Below are 20,540 nucleotides of genomic sequence, written 5' to 3' on the forward strand. Positions count from 1 at the left end.
TCAAGCTTCTCATCAACCACCACCCCCACATTTCTTTAGACTGAGTTGAATCTCTGAAAGATACCAATTAATGGTCACAGAAGCTTGTGGTGGAGCACTTTGGGACACTGCGAATGTCTCTTGGAAAGGCTATTACTGCCTGAATATTATAAAATAGTACTTGGAAGAGAAAAATGCTCTGTTCCACTGTAATGGACAAATATTGTGGCTATTAGATGACTTCTAAATTTTTTTTTTTTTTTTTTTTTTTTCCCCAAGTGGCTGATAGCTAAAGGAAAAAAAACTTCTGCCAAAAACTTGTATTTCTTTAACAGCTAGAATTGGTTTGCCCCAATTTATTTAGATGTTCAGATGTTCACTTTACTTACTACCTCATGCTTACTTCGAAACATACTTTTAACAATTCTGCAGTTCTGGCCCATTATTGAGATAACTTGGGAAAAGGATTTATTTGCTAGGCATCATAAGTGAGCTGTTCAATTGATGTTGTCATATTTTTGGTAGTTGTGCAGTAACTGAACTTGACAGAAGAATTGGGACTGAGCTGATGCTCTGTTCCTATAGGTCAGTGTTGCTTACATCTTTGGAACTGTGTTTCTCACAGAAACATAGTTTTCTGTCTTTGCAGGGGATGGATTTTGTTTCAGAAGTAAATGTCAGATGAAATACCAGGAATGGCATTCACTTTGAGATAAGTCTCTTTGCTCTTACAGTTTGAGTTTCCTCGTGACTGATTTCGGTGAGTGGGTTTACATATGGCCTTTGAAACGGAGCAGACCTTTCGTGCGATCTTCAGGGGGCTGTAATCATCTGCTGAAAGTCAGCTTGCATGCAAGCAGCATAATTGCATGCAAAAAGTTGCGTTAGGATTTAGCAGGGGAGGACTTAATGCAACACAACATATGACCTGAAGAATTGTTTCAAACAACTCTTTCTTGTTCAGGGATGCAAGCTCTTCTTCTAAGCATTCTGCTTAGAAGTCATACTTAGCTTTCATTTGCCATGCCAGGCTTGCTGCTAACTTAACGTTCCTTTTTGAGTCCCAAAGGGAAGGCAAGGGGGAATCACGCAACAAAGTTAAATACAGTGTCAGCCATTAACTATGTAAGCAGAATTTGTAAGTAAAAATGGATCTTGAAGTGGAAAGGTTTAGACTTCAGTTGCAGTCTTAACATATCTAGCCTGGACCAAAACCCAAGGGGTTTTATTTCAGAGCAGTTCTCTTCATCTGTTCTCATCTGTACCAGTGATGAACAGGGTGATATTCCAAGTGCCTCCAATTAATCTTTGCTTCACTCTTTGCTTTAGGCTAGTCCTCACTGTGCAGGTTAGAGGTCAGTATCTATAGTAACATCTGTTCTTACTTACAGTAGTAATAATACGATGTAACCTAATGGTAATAGGTAGCTCTGAGAAGCCATGTTACTTCAGTAATGGTAAAGGATGAAGTAGTGCATTGAAACATGACCCAGTGCTTACCCCTTTGTCAAAAGCAAAGGAAGGGTCTAACTTGGCATGAATAGTATAATATTGCCTAATGCATTGTTTGGAAATGTGTTTGCTTTTGCTAGCCCTTCTGTCAGTGGCTGTGTTGGTATATGGTCTTCCTTTTCTCAGGTGAGTCACGCTATTAATTGCTGCTGGTGTCTCACATGTATGCAACCAGTTCAAAAATCTGTAGCATCAGGAGAACATGTTTGATCTTTGTCTTGACAAACATTAAGATTACTGTGCTAACCACTTTTTTCCTCAGCTTAGTCCAAGAGCTCAGTAATGAGATACAGTTCTCTAAACAACTGTCAAAGTTAAGTTTTTAAGTATCCTTGAAACTGAGAGAAAAATGATGATGTATAAAAAGTAAAGTAACTGCAGTGTAAGCATGCTGCTCTGAACTGTCCAGGGACCTCTCATGGGCATAAGCACAGCTGTAATTTTGTGGCTGTAGTGGGTTGAGACTGGAATGTATAATTCTAGAATATAACTTTTTTCCTTTAAATTGCTGTCTTTATAATACAAACAGAAATAGCGTTCTGTGTATATGTAAACCAGATGTACAAATGAAATCAGCAGAGAGTTCTGTTGGAGAGTTCAAGTTACCAGCATTGTGGTACTGTCTTTACTCAGTACCCCCAAATACCTGTATTCTCAGCCCTCCCACAGTGTCTCCCCTCACTTATTCCAAATCTGCTCCATCTCCCTTCAGGAGACTTAAACGTCCCATCTCTTAAGACGTACTTTGGAAAGAGTAAATCCTAATGCAGCAGTGGGTACAAAGGAACTGCTGCAGAATCACCACCAGTCAGAATACGCGCCTCTTGGATGCTTCACTTTCTTCTTCCCTGTCAGAGGAAGGGCTCCCTGTCCTGGCACCCTCTGTGCTTTGCTTGATATGGAGGCAAGGGTGGTGGCCTAGGGCAACCAATTGCTGCTTCCTTCTTCTCTGGAGTCAGAAAATGATGCTTTGCTGCCCTCATCCTGTGCTGAGTAGCTGAGTACCAACACAACTTTTGTTTCTGCTCCTCTGCATGGTCTGTCCCAGGAAGGGTCCATGTGCAAAGTGTTACAGATGAAAATCCCACCTCTGTTATAGTTTGTAGGCTTCAGTGAATCTGCTGCAAACAGTAGTGACTCAAATTCAAATCTGCAACTTTAAAATGTGTTTCACAGTCAGATAATGTGTATTAACCAAAGGATGTTCCAGTAGGGCTGAACTAGCTTTTCAGTTGTTTATCCAGGCATGCCAATAGACATGATGTTTCATGTGCCTTTAAGAGGTAAATAGCTGCATAGTTGGAGTCCTAAACCTTAATAAAATTATTATACTTTTAGTCAGAATTTAACCCCGTTTGCAACCTTGCTCTCTGGGGCACTTCTGTCTTTATTCTTACTGGGAGTCTTACAACCCTTTCTGTTGCACATTTAGCCATATGTATTATTCCTTTAGGATCAAAGTGCTTCTGTATCAACACCATTGATTTTTGTTTCTGTTTCCTAGGCTGTGAGGATATTATTGCCGAGAGCATCTCACTAGACACCTTAATTGCCATTCTGAAGTGGAGCTCTCAGCCGTACGGTTCCAAGTGGGTACATCGCCAAGCACTACATTTCCTCTGTGAGGAGTTTACCCAGGTCATGACTTCGGATGTCTTTTATGAACTCAGCAAGGACCACCTGCTCACAGCTATCCAGTCTGACTATTTACAGGTAACCCGCAGTGCAGAATACAGTTAGTCCTGCTTGAAGCAGGATATGTTATACCATTACTGGAAGTGCTTGGGATAGCTCATTTTAAATTGTAGGCAAGAGTGGGTTTGCATGCACATGAAGCATTGCTTTTGTTATACGTAGAAAATAGAATTGAAGTAGCGATTAAGAAAACTCTTGTTCTTGGATTGTAACACAACCCAAACTGGTTATGGTATGTGCTGTTGCTTAGAAGCCTAATAATAGAAATGGCTGCAAATTATTCTAAAGCATTTCTGAACATAACATTTGCCTTGCATGTTGAAGTGTTTTACAGTATTGTGGTAGTAGTTTTGCTGTAACAACATCCATCCTAGTTGGGAGCAGTGGGAGCTAATAAACTAATAATCATTCAGCAGGCTTTATTTATTTTTTGGGGAGACATAAAAATATGTTTTCTGATAAGTACTGCAGAATTTCTTTCCTTTTTTGTGACTTTCCTGCTGTGATTGTGTGGTTTTAGGGAGAGGAAGGTTTCTCTTCAGGGGAGATCTTTATAATGATGACCAGCCTTTTATAGCTTAAAGATGACTGGATTTATTTTTTTTTTAATTTTACCTGTCCCAGTCTTACCTTTTTTTCTTCTTTAAGTATAAAATGTTAGAGCTTATTGGAAGTGTTGGGTTTTGGGGTTTTTTAAGTTGAACACTGCAGGAGTTACAGGAACAGTACTGGTGATCTTCCATGAGCATGTGTATTATGACTAAATTTCCTGCCCTAGTTGTTAAGAAATTACATAGATAAATCTAAATTTTTCAGTACATGATTTTTTCCTCTAAAACTGTTGAGTGGTTAACACATGTACATAGGTGTGAACAAAGCAAAGTTGTTTTCTCTATATTGCTGAAAATCTTTCTCTTCACCTAGATCATAATGTAGTTGGCTTGATTATTTTTGTAGCTTTCTCAGGCTGTGCAGATACTGAACTGGTAATGTTACACAAGAGATCCAAACACCCAGTGTTAGAACTGCCCCTTTTAATTAACTTTAATAATTCAAGTTTAATATCTGTACGTTTTCATACTAGACAACTTTTTTCCCTTCTGTGGAAATCTCCTCCTCCCCCATTCCTAGGGATTCAGTGACACAAATCTAGAAATCGTGGTGGTGTTATGCCAGTAGTGCTACCTTAAAATATGGGGAGGAAATGGTATAGCAGATCACAAAGTACAAATACTTTTTGTGTGTGCCTGTGACACTAAACTAAGCATATATAGATCGCTGACTTTCTCTTTCTACCAGGCAAGTGAACAAGATATTCTCAAATACCTGATTAAATGGGGAGAACACCAGTTGATGAAGAGAATAGCAGATCGAGGTAAGGATCCTTTAAACCACAGTACTAAATCAAATAAACCAAAACATATGGAAGTTCTTTTTGTGGGTAATCTGTAACTTAAGGAGATTTTGTGTACTTGGTTTGTACTATAGTCAAAACTAAACAAATGTACTTACTTTTTTTAAAGCTTTTGTTCTCTTAAATAATGAGAAGGCAGGCATTCTGAGGGAGCTGGGATTGTTTAGCCTCAAGAAGAAAAGGCTTCGGGCATCTCTGCGAAGTCTATAAATATTTAATGACAGGAAGCAAAGAAAATAGTCAGACTCTTCTCTTGGAACCCAGGACAGGATGAGAGGCAGTGAGGCATTGACTGAAGTACAGAAAATTCTGGTTTAACACAAAAAACTGTGAAGACGATCAGACACCAGAGCAGGTTTCCCAGAGTGGTTATGGGATCTCCATCCTTGGAGGTGTTCAGAGTCCAACTGGCTGTAGTCATGGGCAACTTGCTCTACCCAGTGTGGGGAGAGGGTGGTGGTTGTGGTGGGACCAGCCTTCTAGAGGTCCATTCAACCTCATACTTTTAAGTCTGGTTGGTTTCTATTGTCTCAAAATTATTTTTCTTGTAACTAATTCATCAACTAAAAAAACCCCAACCCTGCAGTATCTTTTCTGTTCTCATGCAGGCTTCTCACAGTAGTCTTATTCTTAGTTTACTGTGTCAGCCTTTCACTTCAGTTTTAGTATGTTTCTCCCACAGAAATCTGTGGTCGTGAGAAACAAGCCATCAAGTGGCATCAGTGTTTTTCCTGAAGCAGACATCAGTGTATTTTTATTCCCTCGGATGTGTATTATCGCTGCAGTGGTAACTTCAAGGGCAATCTCACGTGTTGGATGTGGGAAGTACGTTTAAATATGTATTTCCAAAAATATATGTATTCCCAAATTACAAATGCAAGTAGCTTGTAGTTCATCCTCACCCCAGAGTCTCAATCAGATACTGATAGCTGCTTGCAATACAACTTGTCATGGACATGTATGAAATGCAACCAGAAAAAAAGTAAAAATCAGTTAAAATATGTGCTTTTAGTGACCTAAGTATTAACCTTTCACAGCAAGGTTTTCCAAGTATTTGTCTTCAGGCACATTGGGATGTGATGGAGCGAGTTAAACAGTAATGGACCTGGGCTGGGGGAGAAGCTGTTCATTTGAAGTAATTGTGCCTCTTCCTGGCCTGTGGTGTTCAGCTAGCAGCTCATTTCTCTTTCCTGGGATCATCAGATAACATCATAAGCAAAAGCAGAAATAAGAGCTTCGTTGGGTTCTGTCAGATTAGGGCCAAATATAGTCTAGTAATTTGGTCTAAATTCCACTGTGACGGTCCTGATCTTGCAGCTCTGAATTATGTTGTGGTGTCAGTCAAATACCGGACAGCATTAGAAATTGTCATGGGCTGTGGCCAACACTTGAGCTGCCTATACTGAAGGGAGGATGGGTACGTTTGACAGGTTTCCTCAAAGAGTGAAGCTAGTTGAATTCATGTTGGGCACAATGCCTAAAATAGATGTGAAGGTACTTAGCTGAGCAGGGAGAATGACCTGAGTGTGTCATCAGCTGTCATCTTGTCATCTTCCAAGAGGAAGATACCCCCTTTTGACACAAATGGGTGTCCTGTGACCGTGAGAGCAATTCAAATGGGTTTGCCACAGTTGTTGCTAAGGTGGGTTACACAAGGAGACTAGAATAATTTATCATAGTGGACACGTCAGGCCTTCATTTGTAGAAAATAAGTCTCTGAAAACTGCTGGGAGAAGGGAGAGGAGCTTCAGGAGACCATCCCTTGGGGGAAGTGCAAATGTTCTCATAGCATAGCTCTTGGGAGAGCTTTATAAACTTTTACCTCAAACACTATTTTTGTATTTTCTTCCTGGTTTACACTTTGAAACTGACAGCTGTGCAAATGACCCATGCTTCTATCAGCTGAACCTGTCTCTGTGGATACTTCGTGATAGATTTTAAGGCATGAAACAGTTTTGTAGAACAACTCTGATAAGCACTGTTGATTTAAAATTAGAATTTTATTTCCTTTTCTGTAAGTTCCTGTAAGCTGTATAACTCGTGCTCTCCTATCTGAACTTTTTGATGTAAATTTAGTACGTCTTGTTCCTTCCCACAGAACCAAATTTACTCAGTGGTACTGCTCACAGTGTGAACAAAAGAGGTGTGAAGAGGAGAGATCTTGACATCGAGGAGCTGAGAGAGATCCTGTCTCCGCTTTTACCTTTTGTCCGCATTGAGCACATCTTACCCATGAATAGTGAAGTCCTGAGTGATGCAGTAAGTCAATAGTCTCGTACAAATACTGTCTCTGGGTTCTTTGTAGTTCAGATTCTACGATGTTCGGGGATTCTTTTAAGGATTAGCTCATAAAATGTTATCTTTCAGAGTAATACATGTATAACTCTTCTAGTTCAATTTTCTGTTCTTTAAATCTGTCAGGAGGCTAAAGAAAATTCAGGTGTAAGGATTCAGTGTAAGAAATGCACTTCTTGCAAGTTTTACCCATTTATATTTAAAAAAAAAACCAACATAAAATTCTTTCTTAATTCTTGAAGATGAAGAGAGGCCTGATTAGTACTCCTCCTTCAGACATGCTACCAACATCAGAAGGTGGAAAGTCCAATGCCTGGCTGCGGCAAAAAAATGCTGGAATATACGTGCGGCCAAGACTGTTCTCACCGTATGTGGAGGAGGCAAAGGTAATAATCATTAACAGCACTTGACTATTGTTAAATCAAAGTCATCGGGGGTTCTGTAAACAGGGAAGGATTTTGGTATGTTTTGTCTCTCTTTGCATGTACTGGCATAAAATACTAACGTTTTCAATTTAACAAGACTTACAAGATTGATCATCAGGCTCAAGTCTCTAGAACTGGTCAGAAAAATTTCAACAAAATTTTTTTTTGTCAAAATTGAAATGTTTGCGAGACAGATCTTGATGAAATTCCACCGGAAACAAAGCAGCGTTCTGAGGGAAACCTCCCTGGTTTCCAGCCAGTTTGCCGGCCCAGCTCCTCGGCAGCCCTCCTGGCAGGCGGATGGCAAGGTGAGAGCCTGAGAGTCCCAGTTTGCAGCTAGTCAGCAACCTCGGTGCCAGGTCTTTCAGGCTCCCCAGCTCCCACCAGAGCTGGGTGGAGAACTCATATTCCACTCGGCAGAGGACTGATGTTTCATCATCTTGTTTGAATCGAAACATACCCAAAATTCTTTAGATCCTCCGCAAAATGGAATAAATATCTTGTGTCCAATTTGACTGAAGTCCTTTGTGTCCCAGTCAGGCAGTAGCTTCCCTATTTAATATCTTGCATGAGGACCGTCAAACTGAAGATCGTGTAGGACGGTGACATTTGGTGACAGGGTGGAGATGGCTCTGTGTGGGGCAGAAACATGCTGTATTCTGTTTGACAGAATGGGAGCCTTGTAGGTCACTCATACCACTGCTTTGGGTAGCTCTGACTTAAGAGCTTGTGAATCCCAGTAGTGCAGAGCAAGAGGATTGGGTGAAGCTGTGCACATCCACATCGCTTACAGACTCTCGTGAATTCAGAGCTTTTGCCCTATGCGCAAGAAAGAAAATGTTTTCTAAGGGTGTGAGTTGTTGTCAACATCCTTTTTGAGGGGAGGGAAGAAATAAAACTACTTAGCGTTTTGGACACAAAGGTTAGTGAGCACCAGGTGGTGGCAGTAAAGCAGCAAAGGAAGACTAGCCAGTGCAAATTTGATCTTCGTATCTTGGATTGTTAAAACTAACAAAAATGTGTTAAAGGACATGTGATAAAGGTTTGACTCTTTCAGGTATATGGTATGGGAGTACTTTAGTAGTTATCTTCAAGTAAAAAGTACATTCTAAATTCCTCTCCCTCCCCCCCCGCGCATCAGGAATCCTAATTGTTTCTATTAGTTTTGTGTTATGCTTGTTTTAATATTTTTAAAAGCATCATTAGCTGTTTAACCTTAGAGGGAGGACTCTTCTTACCTGGTAACTGTGTTCCGAGTCGTAGTTTAATTATTGTGAAATGCAGAAGTTGCAGATGGGTGATTGCTGATACATTTTGTTTTACTCCTCTGTTAGCCTCCCATTTTTTGTAATAAATCTGTTTAACATTAAATGAGACTGTCAAAAGGGTATGGTAAATCCCTTTCTATTCTTTAAGATATCTGAGGGAAACACATTTTGTTTTCAGACTCATGCCTCAGTGGCACAGAGGGTTGAGACCTGTAGGCAGTAATTGTCTGAGAGAGTCCAGAGGGTCTGGTCTCAAGAAGGTTACCTCTAATCAGACAGGTACAAAATAAACAAAGTAACCTTCCCAAGCTTCATTGACCTGCCTGCTCTTAGCTCTGAAACTCAACTCTGATCATGACTGGAAAATGGAATAGAAATGCTGTGGAGAAGCCAAATACTGTTTGGGCCCTGGAAAAGTTACAGTTTAGGCATTGCTAGACTTGTGGTGCTGGGACTGCATTTGCAGTGGGTCCCGGTGGGTCCATGTGGGCCGTGCCTTCATGAGGGCTCTAATGGCTGTCGTTGCAGTCGGTTCTGGATGAGATGATGGTGGAACAAACAGATCTTGTTCGTCTGCGGATGGTCCGGATGTCCAACGTGCCCGACACCCTTTACATGGTGAACAACGCGGTGCCGCAGTGCTGTCATATGATTACCCACCAGCAAGTTAGCACTAACCAGTCCAGTCCTCCTTCAGTGATAGCCAACGAGATCCCAGGTAAGGCTGCTACATCACTTGCAGGGCCAACTGCTCTTGTGTGAGTGGTTGGGGCTTGGGGCCACGGGGACTGAATGTGAATTATATTGAGTATGAGGATCTCCTCGGAGTATTACTGCACCATTGGGGCTGCTTCCCACCCAGCAGTAATATCTTCTGCTTTGGTCTGCTCTGAAGACATGAACTGCTTTTGGATGGCCTAGTAAGTAGTTAGAAAATAAGCTACTGGAGGTGGTAGTATCCTAACCTGCCCCAGCTGAGCAGTCTGAAAAACCCTGGACTGGTTAAACTTGGTGTAGAGCACTTGCTGCAGCCTGGCACTCTGTTCTCAGGGTGCTTCTCAGTTTTCTACAATTGGTCATCCGAGATGGGTAGGATCCAGAAAGCTGGAAAATAGTAAAAGACTGATTTGTTTTAAAAACAAAAAGCAGGGGAATGTAACTTGTAGGGCATTCAGCTTAACTCAGTTTGGCAGAAAAATACTGGAAGTAGGCACTCAAAACAGGCTTTTTTTTGAGTTTACCCAACACACTTTAGCTTTGAAGTCAAACCAACTTCATTCCTTGTGCGACAGAGTAAGTTTTTATAGTTGGAAGTAAATACGGCCTCTCTTGTCTTCAGAATGCTTAGTGTGACATTCCCCATAGGCAAGCCAGCGAAGTATAGTCATAAAACTGCTATAGTATATTTTATCATTTATGCATTTGGTCTTTTGGTGTCGGACTGGCACAATGTATGTGGTGGGATTTCCAAAGCATCCAGCTCTTCCTCTTCTTTCCCACGTTGCATTAACACTCGGTGTGCATAGAGAATACACTGGCAAAACTTGCAGCTGATGGCAAGTTGGGAGGGTCAGTGGATGTTCAGGAGGGTGGGATTAGATAGCTAAATGATCAAGATTAAATTTGCATTCGGTGAAGGAAGTGGGAACTGTAGTGCTTATGTCGGTGTAGCCAGCTTCGTGCATATAGGATGGCTGAGGGAAGCTCTCTGGAGAAAAGCCTGGAAGTCAACATTATACAGTTCCATAAAGAGCAGCTGTTACTCTACAATACAAAACCGAGTGTGTGCCATAAGGCATGTGAAGTAATTTGGTCTCGGGTGAGGTATTGTTTAGCCTTTTAAATGGCCACTCTGGATCAGGTTAAGGATTTGTCCTGGTCTAGTATCTGTATTCCAGCAGTCGCCAGAAGTGAGTGCATAAGGGAAGTGTAGCAGAAAAAGCACATGAAATAATTCCCTGTAAAATTCTGTGTGCTCTTCAACCATTTACAGCTCAGAAATGTCCTGTGGAGGGTGGTGTTTCTGTAGTTAGTAACTTTAAATGCATTTTTAGTTCATGAGCTTATGCAGCCTTTTGTTAAACTTTTGGAAACCACTTTTAGGTCAAAGCATCACATTTTAGTAGATGTGGATCAGTTTGTGGGTCTGTAGAAAAGCAATAAAGAAAAGCAATAAAGTCATCTTCCTCCCTTCACCACTTTCCTGTCCCCATTTTATATCTCTGTTATAGGTCTTTGTATATCTATTATGTCTCCCTTCAGTCAACTGTGTTGAAAGGAAGCAGATAAATTGTTCTTACAGATGCTAGAGACAGCAATAGGTTTAAATTGCTGCAAGAGAATTTAAGTCGAGGTGTTAGGAAGATTTGAAACACTGGCCTTCTGTGCTGGGGCTACAGAACGGATGGACAGCGGCAGAGCAGTTGACGTCATCTACCTGGACTTGTGCAAAGTGTTTGATGCTGTCCCACACAACATCCTTGTCTCTAAATTGGAGAGACACCAATTTGATGGATGGACCACTCAGTGGATAAAGAACTGGCTGGATGGCCGCAGACAAAGAGTTGTGGTAAACAGCTCAATGTCCAGTTGGAGACCAGTAACAAGTGGTGTCCCTCAGGGATTGGTGTTGGGACCTGTGTTGTTCAACATCTTTGTGGGTGACATGGACAATGGAATTGAGTGCGCCCTCAGCAAGTTTGCCGACGACACCAAGCTGTGTGGTTTAGTTGATACGCTGGAGGGAAGGGATGCCATCCAGAGGGACCTGGACACGCTTGTGAGGTGGGCTGATGCCAACCTCATTAAGTTTAACCAAGCCAAGTGCAAGGTCCTACACCTGGGTCAGCACAACCCCAGGCACAGCTACAGGCTGGGTGGAGAAGAGATTCAGAGCAGCCCTGGGGAGAAGGCTACTTTGACTTATTCTTCATGTACCAATGTAAACTTTGTGAAATTGGGACCAGTTGTAGTTGCATGGGGCTGGGTTTTCTTCTTCTCTATAGTGCAGATGCCTTTTCACGATGCTCTTACTGTCTGATCCATTTGATTTTTATGAGTTTTCATTATGGACATCTGGCTATGGTAATATATAACACTTGTAAAGCTGGTAGGGGATCAGATACCCGTACTTCTATATGCAGAGGTTTGGATTCGTCTTCTCTTATGATACACACATTTTCCTGAGAACAGAAAGACCACAGAGAAATACCACTCATTGTCAAAAAGCAGCAAGAAGTGGCATGAGAAAGCTTTGCAGCAGGATAAATACCCCAAATTATACATTATTTCCTTTTGGAAAGGTTTTCTAAGATTATTTCAATATGGCTGCATAAACCAACATAATTTTAACAGGTTTATGTTGGCTTACAGTTTGTGTAATTTTTTTAGAATGCTCTTTCTGTAGTTACATGCTGGTATTATGGTCTCGTGATTACAGAATTCCATGAGAAGTATGAAGTGTATGCAAAAAAAAATCAGTGAATTCTTGGCCTGTAGAATTCATGAGGGAACATTCAGTTGTTATTCAAGACATCCTGCCCCCACCTCAAACCATGACATTCCTCCATCATAAGGGGTTTACAAAGAAGGCTGTATTTGTGGCTCATTCTAGCAGAAGCTGGAAAAATGGTGAATGTCTTTACCGTTTGTGTGATATGTGTTATCCCATGTGGCTTAGTGATGCTACAAGGAACATGATCTTGGCAGAATGCTGCTTAAAAAACAAACAGTGCCAAGTCAACCCGGTAGGTTTTTCCTTTGGAATGAAACCTAACCATTGCCATCAAACTTCCTGTGTCTCGGTTCGAAAAGTAACCTCTGTTACCCCAACCCGTTCTGCGTCCCCCTGCAGTTCCCAGTCTCCTCATTGTGAAGGAGATGATCCGGCGGCTGCAGGAGCTGCGCCACACGGAGCAGGTGCAGCGGGCGTATGCCCTGAACTGCGGCGAGGGCGCCACAGTCAGCTACGAGATTCAGATTCGTGTGCTGCGGGAGTTCGGGCTCTCGGATGCTGCTGCTGAACTTCTGCAGGTATGAGCATGGCTGTGTAAGACCACACGGAATCACAGCGTCAACCAGGTTGGAGATGTCCAACCGTTACCCCAGGACTGCCAAGTCCACCACTAAACCATGTCACTGAGGGCCCCGTCTAAGTGGTTTTTTTGAACACTTCCATGGACAGAGATTCCACCACTTCCCACCATTAATGCTTTGGTCCTGTTCTGCTTAGGAATTGACTTGAATGTGTAATCTGCAGTAAGAGAGCTACTTTGTGTGTGCACATGCAGGTTCAGGAATGCTTTGAAATGCCTGCATGACTGTAGAACTGTCCAGGTGCAAATTACAGCGAGACCATTGCATTTGATATATGTGGTTTTATAAATGTGTAACTGCAATGTATAAATATTTTTCTCAAGAGCTGTTGCCATTCAGAGTGCTCTTACTGTCATAGGCTTTGGGACAGGGTTCTGCTGAGGAGGCAGATATCTACATAACCGTAACGAGAAATCTAGATTATGATTTATCCTTGAATTGAAGAGAAAAAGTCCTAACTAATACAGTAGATCTGCACAGTAAGTATCAGGACTGGGAAATTGGAAATCCCACTTCTGTTTGTATGCTGCTGTTAAAGCAAATGCATTTGGTCATCTTATTCACAAGGTGAATCTGATGCTGCTTGTCTTGTTTTTTTAAAAACAAATAATATCTTTATTCCATGATAGCTGCAGGCATCTCAAGTGCTGGTGAGGCTTTGGCTGGCACAACTAGCCTGCTCCTGTACTAGCAGATTCCTAGTTCCAATGCATGTTAGTTTAGGAGATTTTTCTGGATGAATTCCTACCTTTTGTTACATTCTGGGTTATTTTCCTTTGCAGAATCCTCACAAATTCTTTCCTGATGAGCGATTTGGGGACGAAAGCCCGCTCCTGACAATGAGACAGTCTGGACGGTGTCGTGTTAACAGCACTCCCACTGCAGAAACCATGTTTACAGAACTGGACTCTTTTGTGGCCTTCCATCCACCATTGCCCCCTCCTCCACCTCCATACCACCCACCAGCAACTCCTATTCATAACCAGTTCAAAGTGGGCTGGAAACAAAGGGTGCCAAGTCAACATCCCTCCCGTTCCTTTTCCTACCCATGTAACCACTCGCTGTTCCACTCCCGAGCTGCCCCCAAGGCTGCGCCGCCCGTCTACTTGCCCAGCGTGAAAGCGACACCGCCGGATTGCACCAACACTGCAGGGCTGGGGAGGCAGACGGTGGCTGCAGCCACGGCAGTGATGGCAGCTGAGAAGCAAGTAGTAAGTATTACAACTTCTCTTCTTCTCCCTATCTCTGGCCAAAGTAGTATAGAGAGGAGCTGGAGAGAATTCTTACAATGAGGTAACTTGGTTTTGTTAAATAAAAGAGCATTTTTGTTGGTTAGGAAAAGAATTTTCTACCAGACTGGCTGCCAGTATTCTGTATCCCAAAGACATGCCCTAATCCCTGGGAGAGCGAATGTTCCAGGGGCAGGAGCATTTTGGAGGGGCAAGTGGGACTCGTGGATATTCTGAAATAATACAGGTTGCTCTACGTTTAGACAAAGTGTAAGTCCACTTCAGTAGTGCGCTGGGTGCTGTAGTTCATGGGTGGAAATAGTAATGAAGCTTTGACTGCTCAAGGTAAGTAGTCCTGAAGCAAACAGATGTGTGGAAAGGGAACCTGTGGAGAATGTGAAAGCCTTACAGCTGAGAAAGGTTGTAAAATGCATAGGCAAGCAGAAGCTGGTAATTGCAAATACAAAGGAGTTGGTTACAGCATTTAAAGGCAGTCATTATAGCTGCTGTGATGCAGTGAAAACATTGAACTACAACATACTGGATGAAGACACAGCTTTGGGAAGTATAGGAAAGCTAAATAAAGCATTTTTAAATTTATTTCTGCAGTGAAAACACAGTTTCAGTGCCCAGGTGTGTCACACTGCAGACCTGCTCCTTAGGTGCAGATTGGAGCTGGAGTAATGAATGGAAACAGCAATCTCTTAATTTTCTTTTTTTTATAACTTTCCGTTTAGCAGTTGTCCTAAACATCTTGCACACCTTTTTACATTTTAGGATAAATATTTTTAACTTCAAATGAGAATGGTTTGCTGTTGTTTGTTCAAGGGTAGGTTTTGTAGCGTGTGTGTCTCTTGAGCCATACTGATTTCATGAAGGAAACTCTTTCACATTAGAAATGTTTCTATAAAAATGAAAGGGGAAGCATAGCCTTAATATGGATGATACTTTTGCTCTGTGTTCTGTCTGCGGTTTGTTAGATATTAGTAATCAATGATTCCCAAACTTGCTTTCATCAGAAATGACAAATGCAAGTGGGAACTTCAACCCTTCCAGCGGGAAGGCTGCAACATGCTTGTCTTGCTGCAGGGTTGTTTACAGGTGTAGGTAAGCTGTGCCACAGCTTCCGGGCACTGTGTGGATCTAGTCAGCACTGCCCCAAGGCTGTCATGCACACACACATGTGCCTGCAGTTGACTTACCTTAAAATAGGAAATGCAGGCAGGAGGGTTGCATCTGTACTGGTGACATACGTGTTTCCTGTCTTTCCTGCACTGGAGCTCTGTGCTGTAACAAACCATGTGCTAAGTTCTGCACCTTGTTAGTTTGATAATGGTAAGTGCGTCAAAGCAGGGTTACCTCTTGAGAGTTTGACAGCATGGTGTCATTTCCTGCATGTTTGCCACACAAACTACTATTGCGGCACCATAGCTTCATAAAGGAGAGAAGTTGCCTTAAGCTAGCAGGAAGGTGAAGGCTGGAGGATACATGTGTTCTTTAAACAGCACAGGAAGCTTGCAGGCTGAGGTTGGTCTAGGCAAAGGTAGATGAGGAAAATGCCATTCTGAATTACAGAAATGGCCCTAAATACAGTTTGTATTTAGCTTTTTCTTTGTTTCCATGGACCAATTTCTTCTCTTTTCCAGTGTACTCAGCCCTTGCTAAATGAACTGATGCCAGATATTGCAATGGGTGTGTCAGTGATGTCTCTAAAAGACAGAAGATTACCAGAGCTCACCGTTGACACGGAGATAAGCCAGACGGTTACAGAGGTAGGGCCCGGTCCACCCCAGCACATTTCATGTGTTCAGAACAGACACATGCCCACTTCTCGAAAGAAACATGCAATAGAGCAAAAAATAGATGCCCGAGAAAATCAGCAGTAATATCCTGACTTCTATGACTTCTCTAATGCTGCATGCAGACCCTCTACTCCAGCACCCAACAGGCACAGTCCTTCGCCTTCACAAGGCATATATTTTGGCCCAGATTTGTACAGCCACAATAAGGCATCACCAAGTGGCTTAAAGTCAGCCTACCTACCTTCCCAGATATCTCCTAAAAAGCAAGAGGATTCTCGGAGGGAATACGTGCTCTCCCAAGATGGGCATCAGCATAGACAAAAGAATGAGCCAATACACCTCGATGTCTTAGAGCAACCTCCCCAGCGACTGGACTTGGCGTTGGCTGCCCAGGAAAGTGCTGGTAACGGCCCAGTTCACATCAGGGGGAGAACAAAGATGGAAACCGACTTAACCTATGGGCTAACCTCCAGCAGACCTCCGCTCTCCACATACGCTTCTGATGGGCAAGAAGAGAGACCCAGCAGGAGACTGACAGATGATGAGCCATTGGAACATGGAGCACAGAGGAACGCAGATTTGGAAAGGGAAGATGCAGTAAGCCGAGGAAGGAGGTCTCCAAACAAACCAGACTTCCTGTATAAAAAGTCTGCCCTTTGAAAGCAACCTCCACTATTTTTCTGTGCCTACGAGTTGTAAACATCCCATTCTTTGCAACTTCTGGCCTGACTTCTGTCAGACACGTTCATTCACGCCAGCAGATAAATTCAGCTTCACTCTTCTTTTGTACATACCATGGCTTTATTAGAGATGGCATGTTATCGGTTCGGGTTTAATGCTGCTTCTGGTTTAATTTTGTGGGAATCTCTTTTGAGCAAATTTAAGCCTTTTAGGGAAATAAAAAAAAAAAGAGCTGGTACCTTTTTTTGTACAACCTGGTAGCCTTTTGCACCTGTACATCTATTTTAGTGTATTGGTTTTGTACTAATATGTTAAACTTTATTGTCACATTTAAAGGACTGTATTTTCATACTTTTGCATTTTCCCTCTCACCTGCCAATTCCTGATGTGCATTGGGTTGCACATGATGAAATGTATTTTCTTATGAGATAGTAACAACGCGTTTATTTTTTAATTATAGGAATTCCAAAGAACAGCACATCAAAATACTACATTTTTAGTTAGATTTCTTTGTTTGTTTGTTTAGATCTGAAATCTTCCTGATTTTTACCACTACAGCAAGAATCCAGTCTAAGGTTTTGTTTGAAAAGTTCTGGCAGCTGGGTCTTACCCTTATACAGCAAGCCCACTTCAAGAGTTACATTTGGGTTTTCAAGAGTCCAGGGGTTATTTAGGAGTCCAGATTCCAGTGAAATTCACTGGGATCTGACAGCCTGATTCCATTTGCTTTCTGGTTCAGTTGTGACCATGGACCAGAATCATTCATTTCCCATGCAGAAATGAATCCAGAAATACTGTAAAAAGTAATAGTAATAAGTTGTTCTTCCAGCTACTCACATGTGGGGGTAAGTGAAGACCAAAGCAGGGGATTCATGCTAACTCCTGGAGTGTCAGGAGGACAAGGCGTAGCACCTCTGCCGTTGCCTGAGCAGTGACCCTCCACTTGAGAGGGTTCCCTCTCCCACAGAGGTACCAAGGTGGCTGCTTGTTGCCTTGCTTCCTTCTGCCTATGACTGAAAAAGGGCTTCACTCTTAGTGATGTGGTTCAGTGTTCCTTACCTGATCTGAAGTGTTGCTGACTTCTTAATCACAGCTGTTCTGTGAACAAAATCAAAGTGAAGAGCAAGTGCTCTAGGATAATGAAACATGCAAAGCTTCAGTGCTCTTAAATTACACTCCCATTTCCTGACTTTGCTCTTTTGAAGCACAGAAATGAAGTTGATCTCTTAACATGGTATGAAGAGGGAATGGAGTGATCTGGGCTGGCTCCCTGCCACGGGGTTGGGGTTGAGCAGTGCTCTGGGTGTAATGGTTGTAATTAAGTGCATCCTTGATACTTACCGTGCAGTTTTACCACAGGTTCACTGCAGGTAGGATAGGGATCTGGTGCCACTGCAGTGTAGTGATCAGTGGTAAAGGCCTGTTTGGGTTTTCTAAAATGCAGTTTCTATAATGAAAATTTTCCCAGTAATAGAAAACTTTAATCCCAGGTGTGACCTAAGGACTACTTCAAGGTTAGGTTGTTTCCTGCAGTTCAAAATGCTTAATACTATCTAAACAGAAATCTTGTTGCCACTGTGTTTTTAGTTGTAGTTGATGGCAGATTCTTAACCTAACCCATTTTGTTCAAGTGGAAGGCCTGGTAACAACACTTTGAGTTACTGAAATAGATTGAATACTGCATTTTCAAACTACCAAATAGCTTCTCAATAAATGAGAATAGGGGTTAGACCCAGTAGATCCTAATGTCTCTGGTGCATGCACCTGCAGGCCTCCTGCTTCTCTGAGAGCTTTGCAGAGGTGCCTTTTGAGATCAGCCATGGGAGGTGTGTGTGGTTGGAGGAGAACGTAGCTGAACTGCGCAGGTGCTGTGTCTGGTGGGTGAGGGGAAATGGGCCTTTTCTGGTTTGGTTGGGTTGTTGTTTTCCCTTCTCTCAGCCTTTTTAATCACTTGGTTTTGCCCACAGTCAGGACCCTTGGTGGTCCTGGCCTCATTGCCAGCATGTGGTATACCCATGGGGCCGCAGTGCAGAACATGGTTAAATGCAGGAGGTGTCTGTGGGGGGATGGTGCTGCTGCAGGTGAGAGGATGAGGTTCGCTGGGTTTCTTCTGAAGATTTGAGCCCGGTGCTGTCTGACTGTATAGCTCTGACTGGCGCTTGGGTCTCATTCTCGCCAGCACTAGAAGCATTAACTTCTGTCACACACAAACCCTATGCTCGCTGCAGTTGTGCCAGATGTATGGTGGTATCTTAATTACTAAAAAGTCATTGCTGTCCTCAGCAAGCTTGCTATTCTGAGTAATTTATTTTTACCTAAACTGGTAGAGGTACTTGAGAAAGCTGTTGTAGCTGCCGTAGTTCGATGTGGCACTGTGTGCCTGGGCAGAGGTGGGGCTGAAATCTACGGAGGTAACTTCTCAGCTTGGAATTTGTGGGGACGTGGCTGACGAAGACTGAGTTTTGAGGTTATGGCTTGAGAGAAATCATGAAATGCTTTGGCTTTGGAATGAACTGGTGAGAAATGCCTCTGGGGGGGATGTGCCTGCATTTTAGAATACAAAATGGCTTCTGACACCTCAGATGAGCAGTATTAAAAAGAGGATAAGGTATTTAAAAGTAGGTGTGAAATAAAAGACAAGTCCTTCTGAGGCCTCAAAGACAATCAGGCCGTGTAGACAATCTGTGTTTTCACTTGTGTATTTTGAGTTGGGAAGAAGATGGCAGCTGATTTGAAGTGGAGAAGAAGGATTTGTCCAATTACCGGAAGTGTGTTCTTGTACTCCCTGCTTAGCTGGACATGCAGAGGGAGGGGAGAGAGGCCATCTTCATTCTTCATGGAAGCATTATTTAGAATCTAGTGTTTGTACTGCATCTCGCTCGCAGAACACGTGTACCTGTACTACCTGCTACTACTTGTTCTCTGTCTATTGAAACTTTGGTGCAGAAGCTCCTTGTTTACATGAAGCACTTTCTGGTTAGGCTGGAAGTTAACATCTTTTCCTCTGTAAATTTGATGGAATAACAGATTACTGACTATTTTGCTTGAGGATAGAGGTATGAACATTAAGTTTTCTTGAATGAGGAAGACTCGTGTTCCTTATTCTATTAAAGAGCAAGCTCAGACTTTCATTTAATGAGCAACATGCAAAAACTTCTTATTCCCCTTTCCCTGAGCCCCTTCTTGTTTCCTTAATATATGGATGAATAACTTAATTCCTGAAACAGATTCTTCCTTTTAAATGTTTTGTTGTTCCATGGAGTTACTGTAGCTGTGTATTAATAACTGCTATGTTGATTGGCAGTTTCTCGTTGTATTTTTCCTGTTCTTGAGGAGTTTCATCTCTGAAAGTTAAGGCTGTGGCCACCTGTACCTGTAAGCCTTGGGTTTTGGTCCTGGAATGTCCCAAATGTTTGTCTTGGGGGTTTCTTTGGTTTGGGTTTGGGGGGTGGGGTGTTGGGATTTGAGTGTTTTTTGTTTGGAAAGAATACTCGTGCTGTTTGAGGCACTGTTCTTTCTTCTAACAATTACATGTTTCTATGGTAGAGGTGGTGCTGAGCTCTGCCGGGCGCGGGGAGCAGCAGGAGGGGAATTGTAAAGCTGTGTTTGGGTCTCTGTAGTTGCCTGTACTGCCAGAAGGCAGCCCGGCCTTTGGCAGCGTTCCGGTTTTGTTTCTTGTCCTTGTGTTGTTACTGGTATAAAGTCAAGTGCCTTCAATGCTAAAGGCTCAGAAAACTTTCTTAAACTGACTTCATGTCCTATGCAAGTGTTTTTTCTACAACCTGCATAACCAGTACTTTGTAAAACTTGTTTACGCTTCAATTGTATATAGTGTTTTTTAAAAAAATATAGTATTTTTATTTAGGTACCTCCAAACTTGAATTCTAGTCTTGTGTGATGCATTGTAAAACAATACATTTCTCTTTTGAGTACCATTACAGTTGTAAAAAGGTTTTCACTGGTTCTATTTTTCTACTGTTGCTGAGAAGCATGCAACACTGACTTTATCCTACGTATAGTTGGCGTTTCAAATAAATGGCTTGTATAGAATGTGCTTGTGCAACTTCTTCCCGTGGCCTCTTACCACCGGCTGCCTCCGTGCTGCCAGCTGGCTGCCAGGCCGGTCCGAACCTGCCGTGCTGTGA

At 42.4% G+C, this 20,540-nt stretch overlaps 1 protein-coding gene across 1 annotated transcript; it reads left to right on the plus strand.

Annotated features, from left to right (window-relative positions):
• The first annotated feature begins 2,737 nt into the window (after nucleotides 1–2,737).
• LOC104412599 (BTB/POZ domain-containing protein 7-like) lies at nucleotides 2,738–16,374 on the plus strand. Its single transcript, XM_010023355.1, is given in 10 exon segments — nucleotides 2,738–2,774; nucleotides 2,996–3,204; nucleotides 4,486–4,561; nucleotides 6,699–6,859; nucleotides 7,138–7,281; nucleotides 7,515–7,628; nucleotides 9,117–9,306; nucleotides 12,442–12,620; nucleotides 13,466–13,894; nucleotides 15,559–16,374. Coding segments are annotated over 10 exon segments (2,355 nt in total).
• Nucleotides 16,375–20,540: the final 4,166 nt, after the last annotated feature.

The sequence above is a fragment of the Nestor notabilis genome, unplaced genomic scaffold (genome assembly GCF_000696875.1).
Source record: "Nestor notabilis isolate BGI_N333 unplaced genomic scaffold, ASM69687v1 scaffold27361, whole genome shotgun sequence".
Taxonomy (NCBI): Eukaryota; Metazoa; Chordata; class Aves; order Psittaciformes; family Psittacidae; genus Nestor; species Nestor notabilis.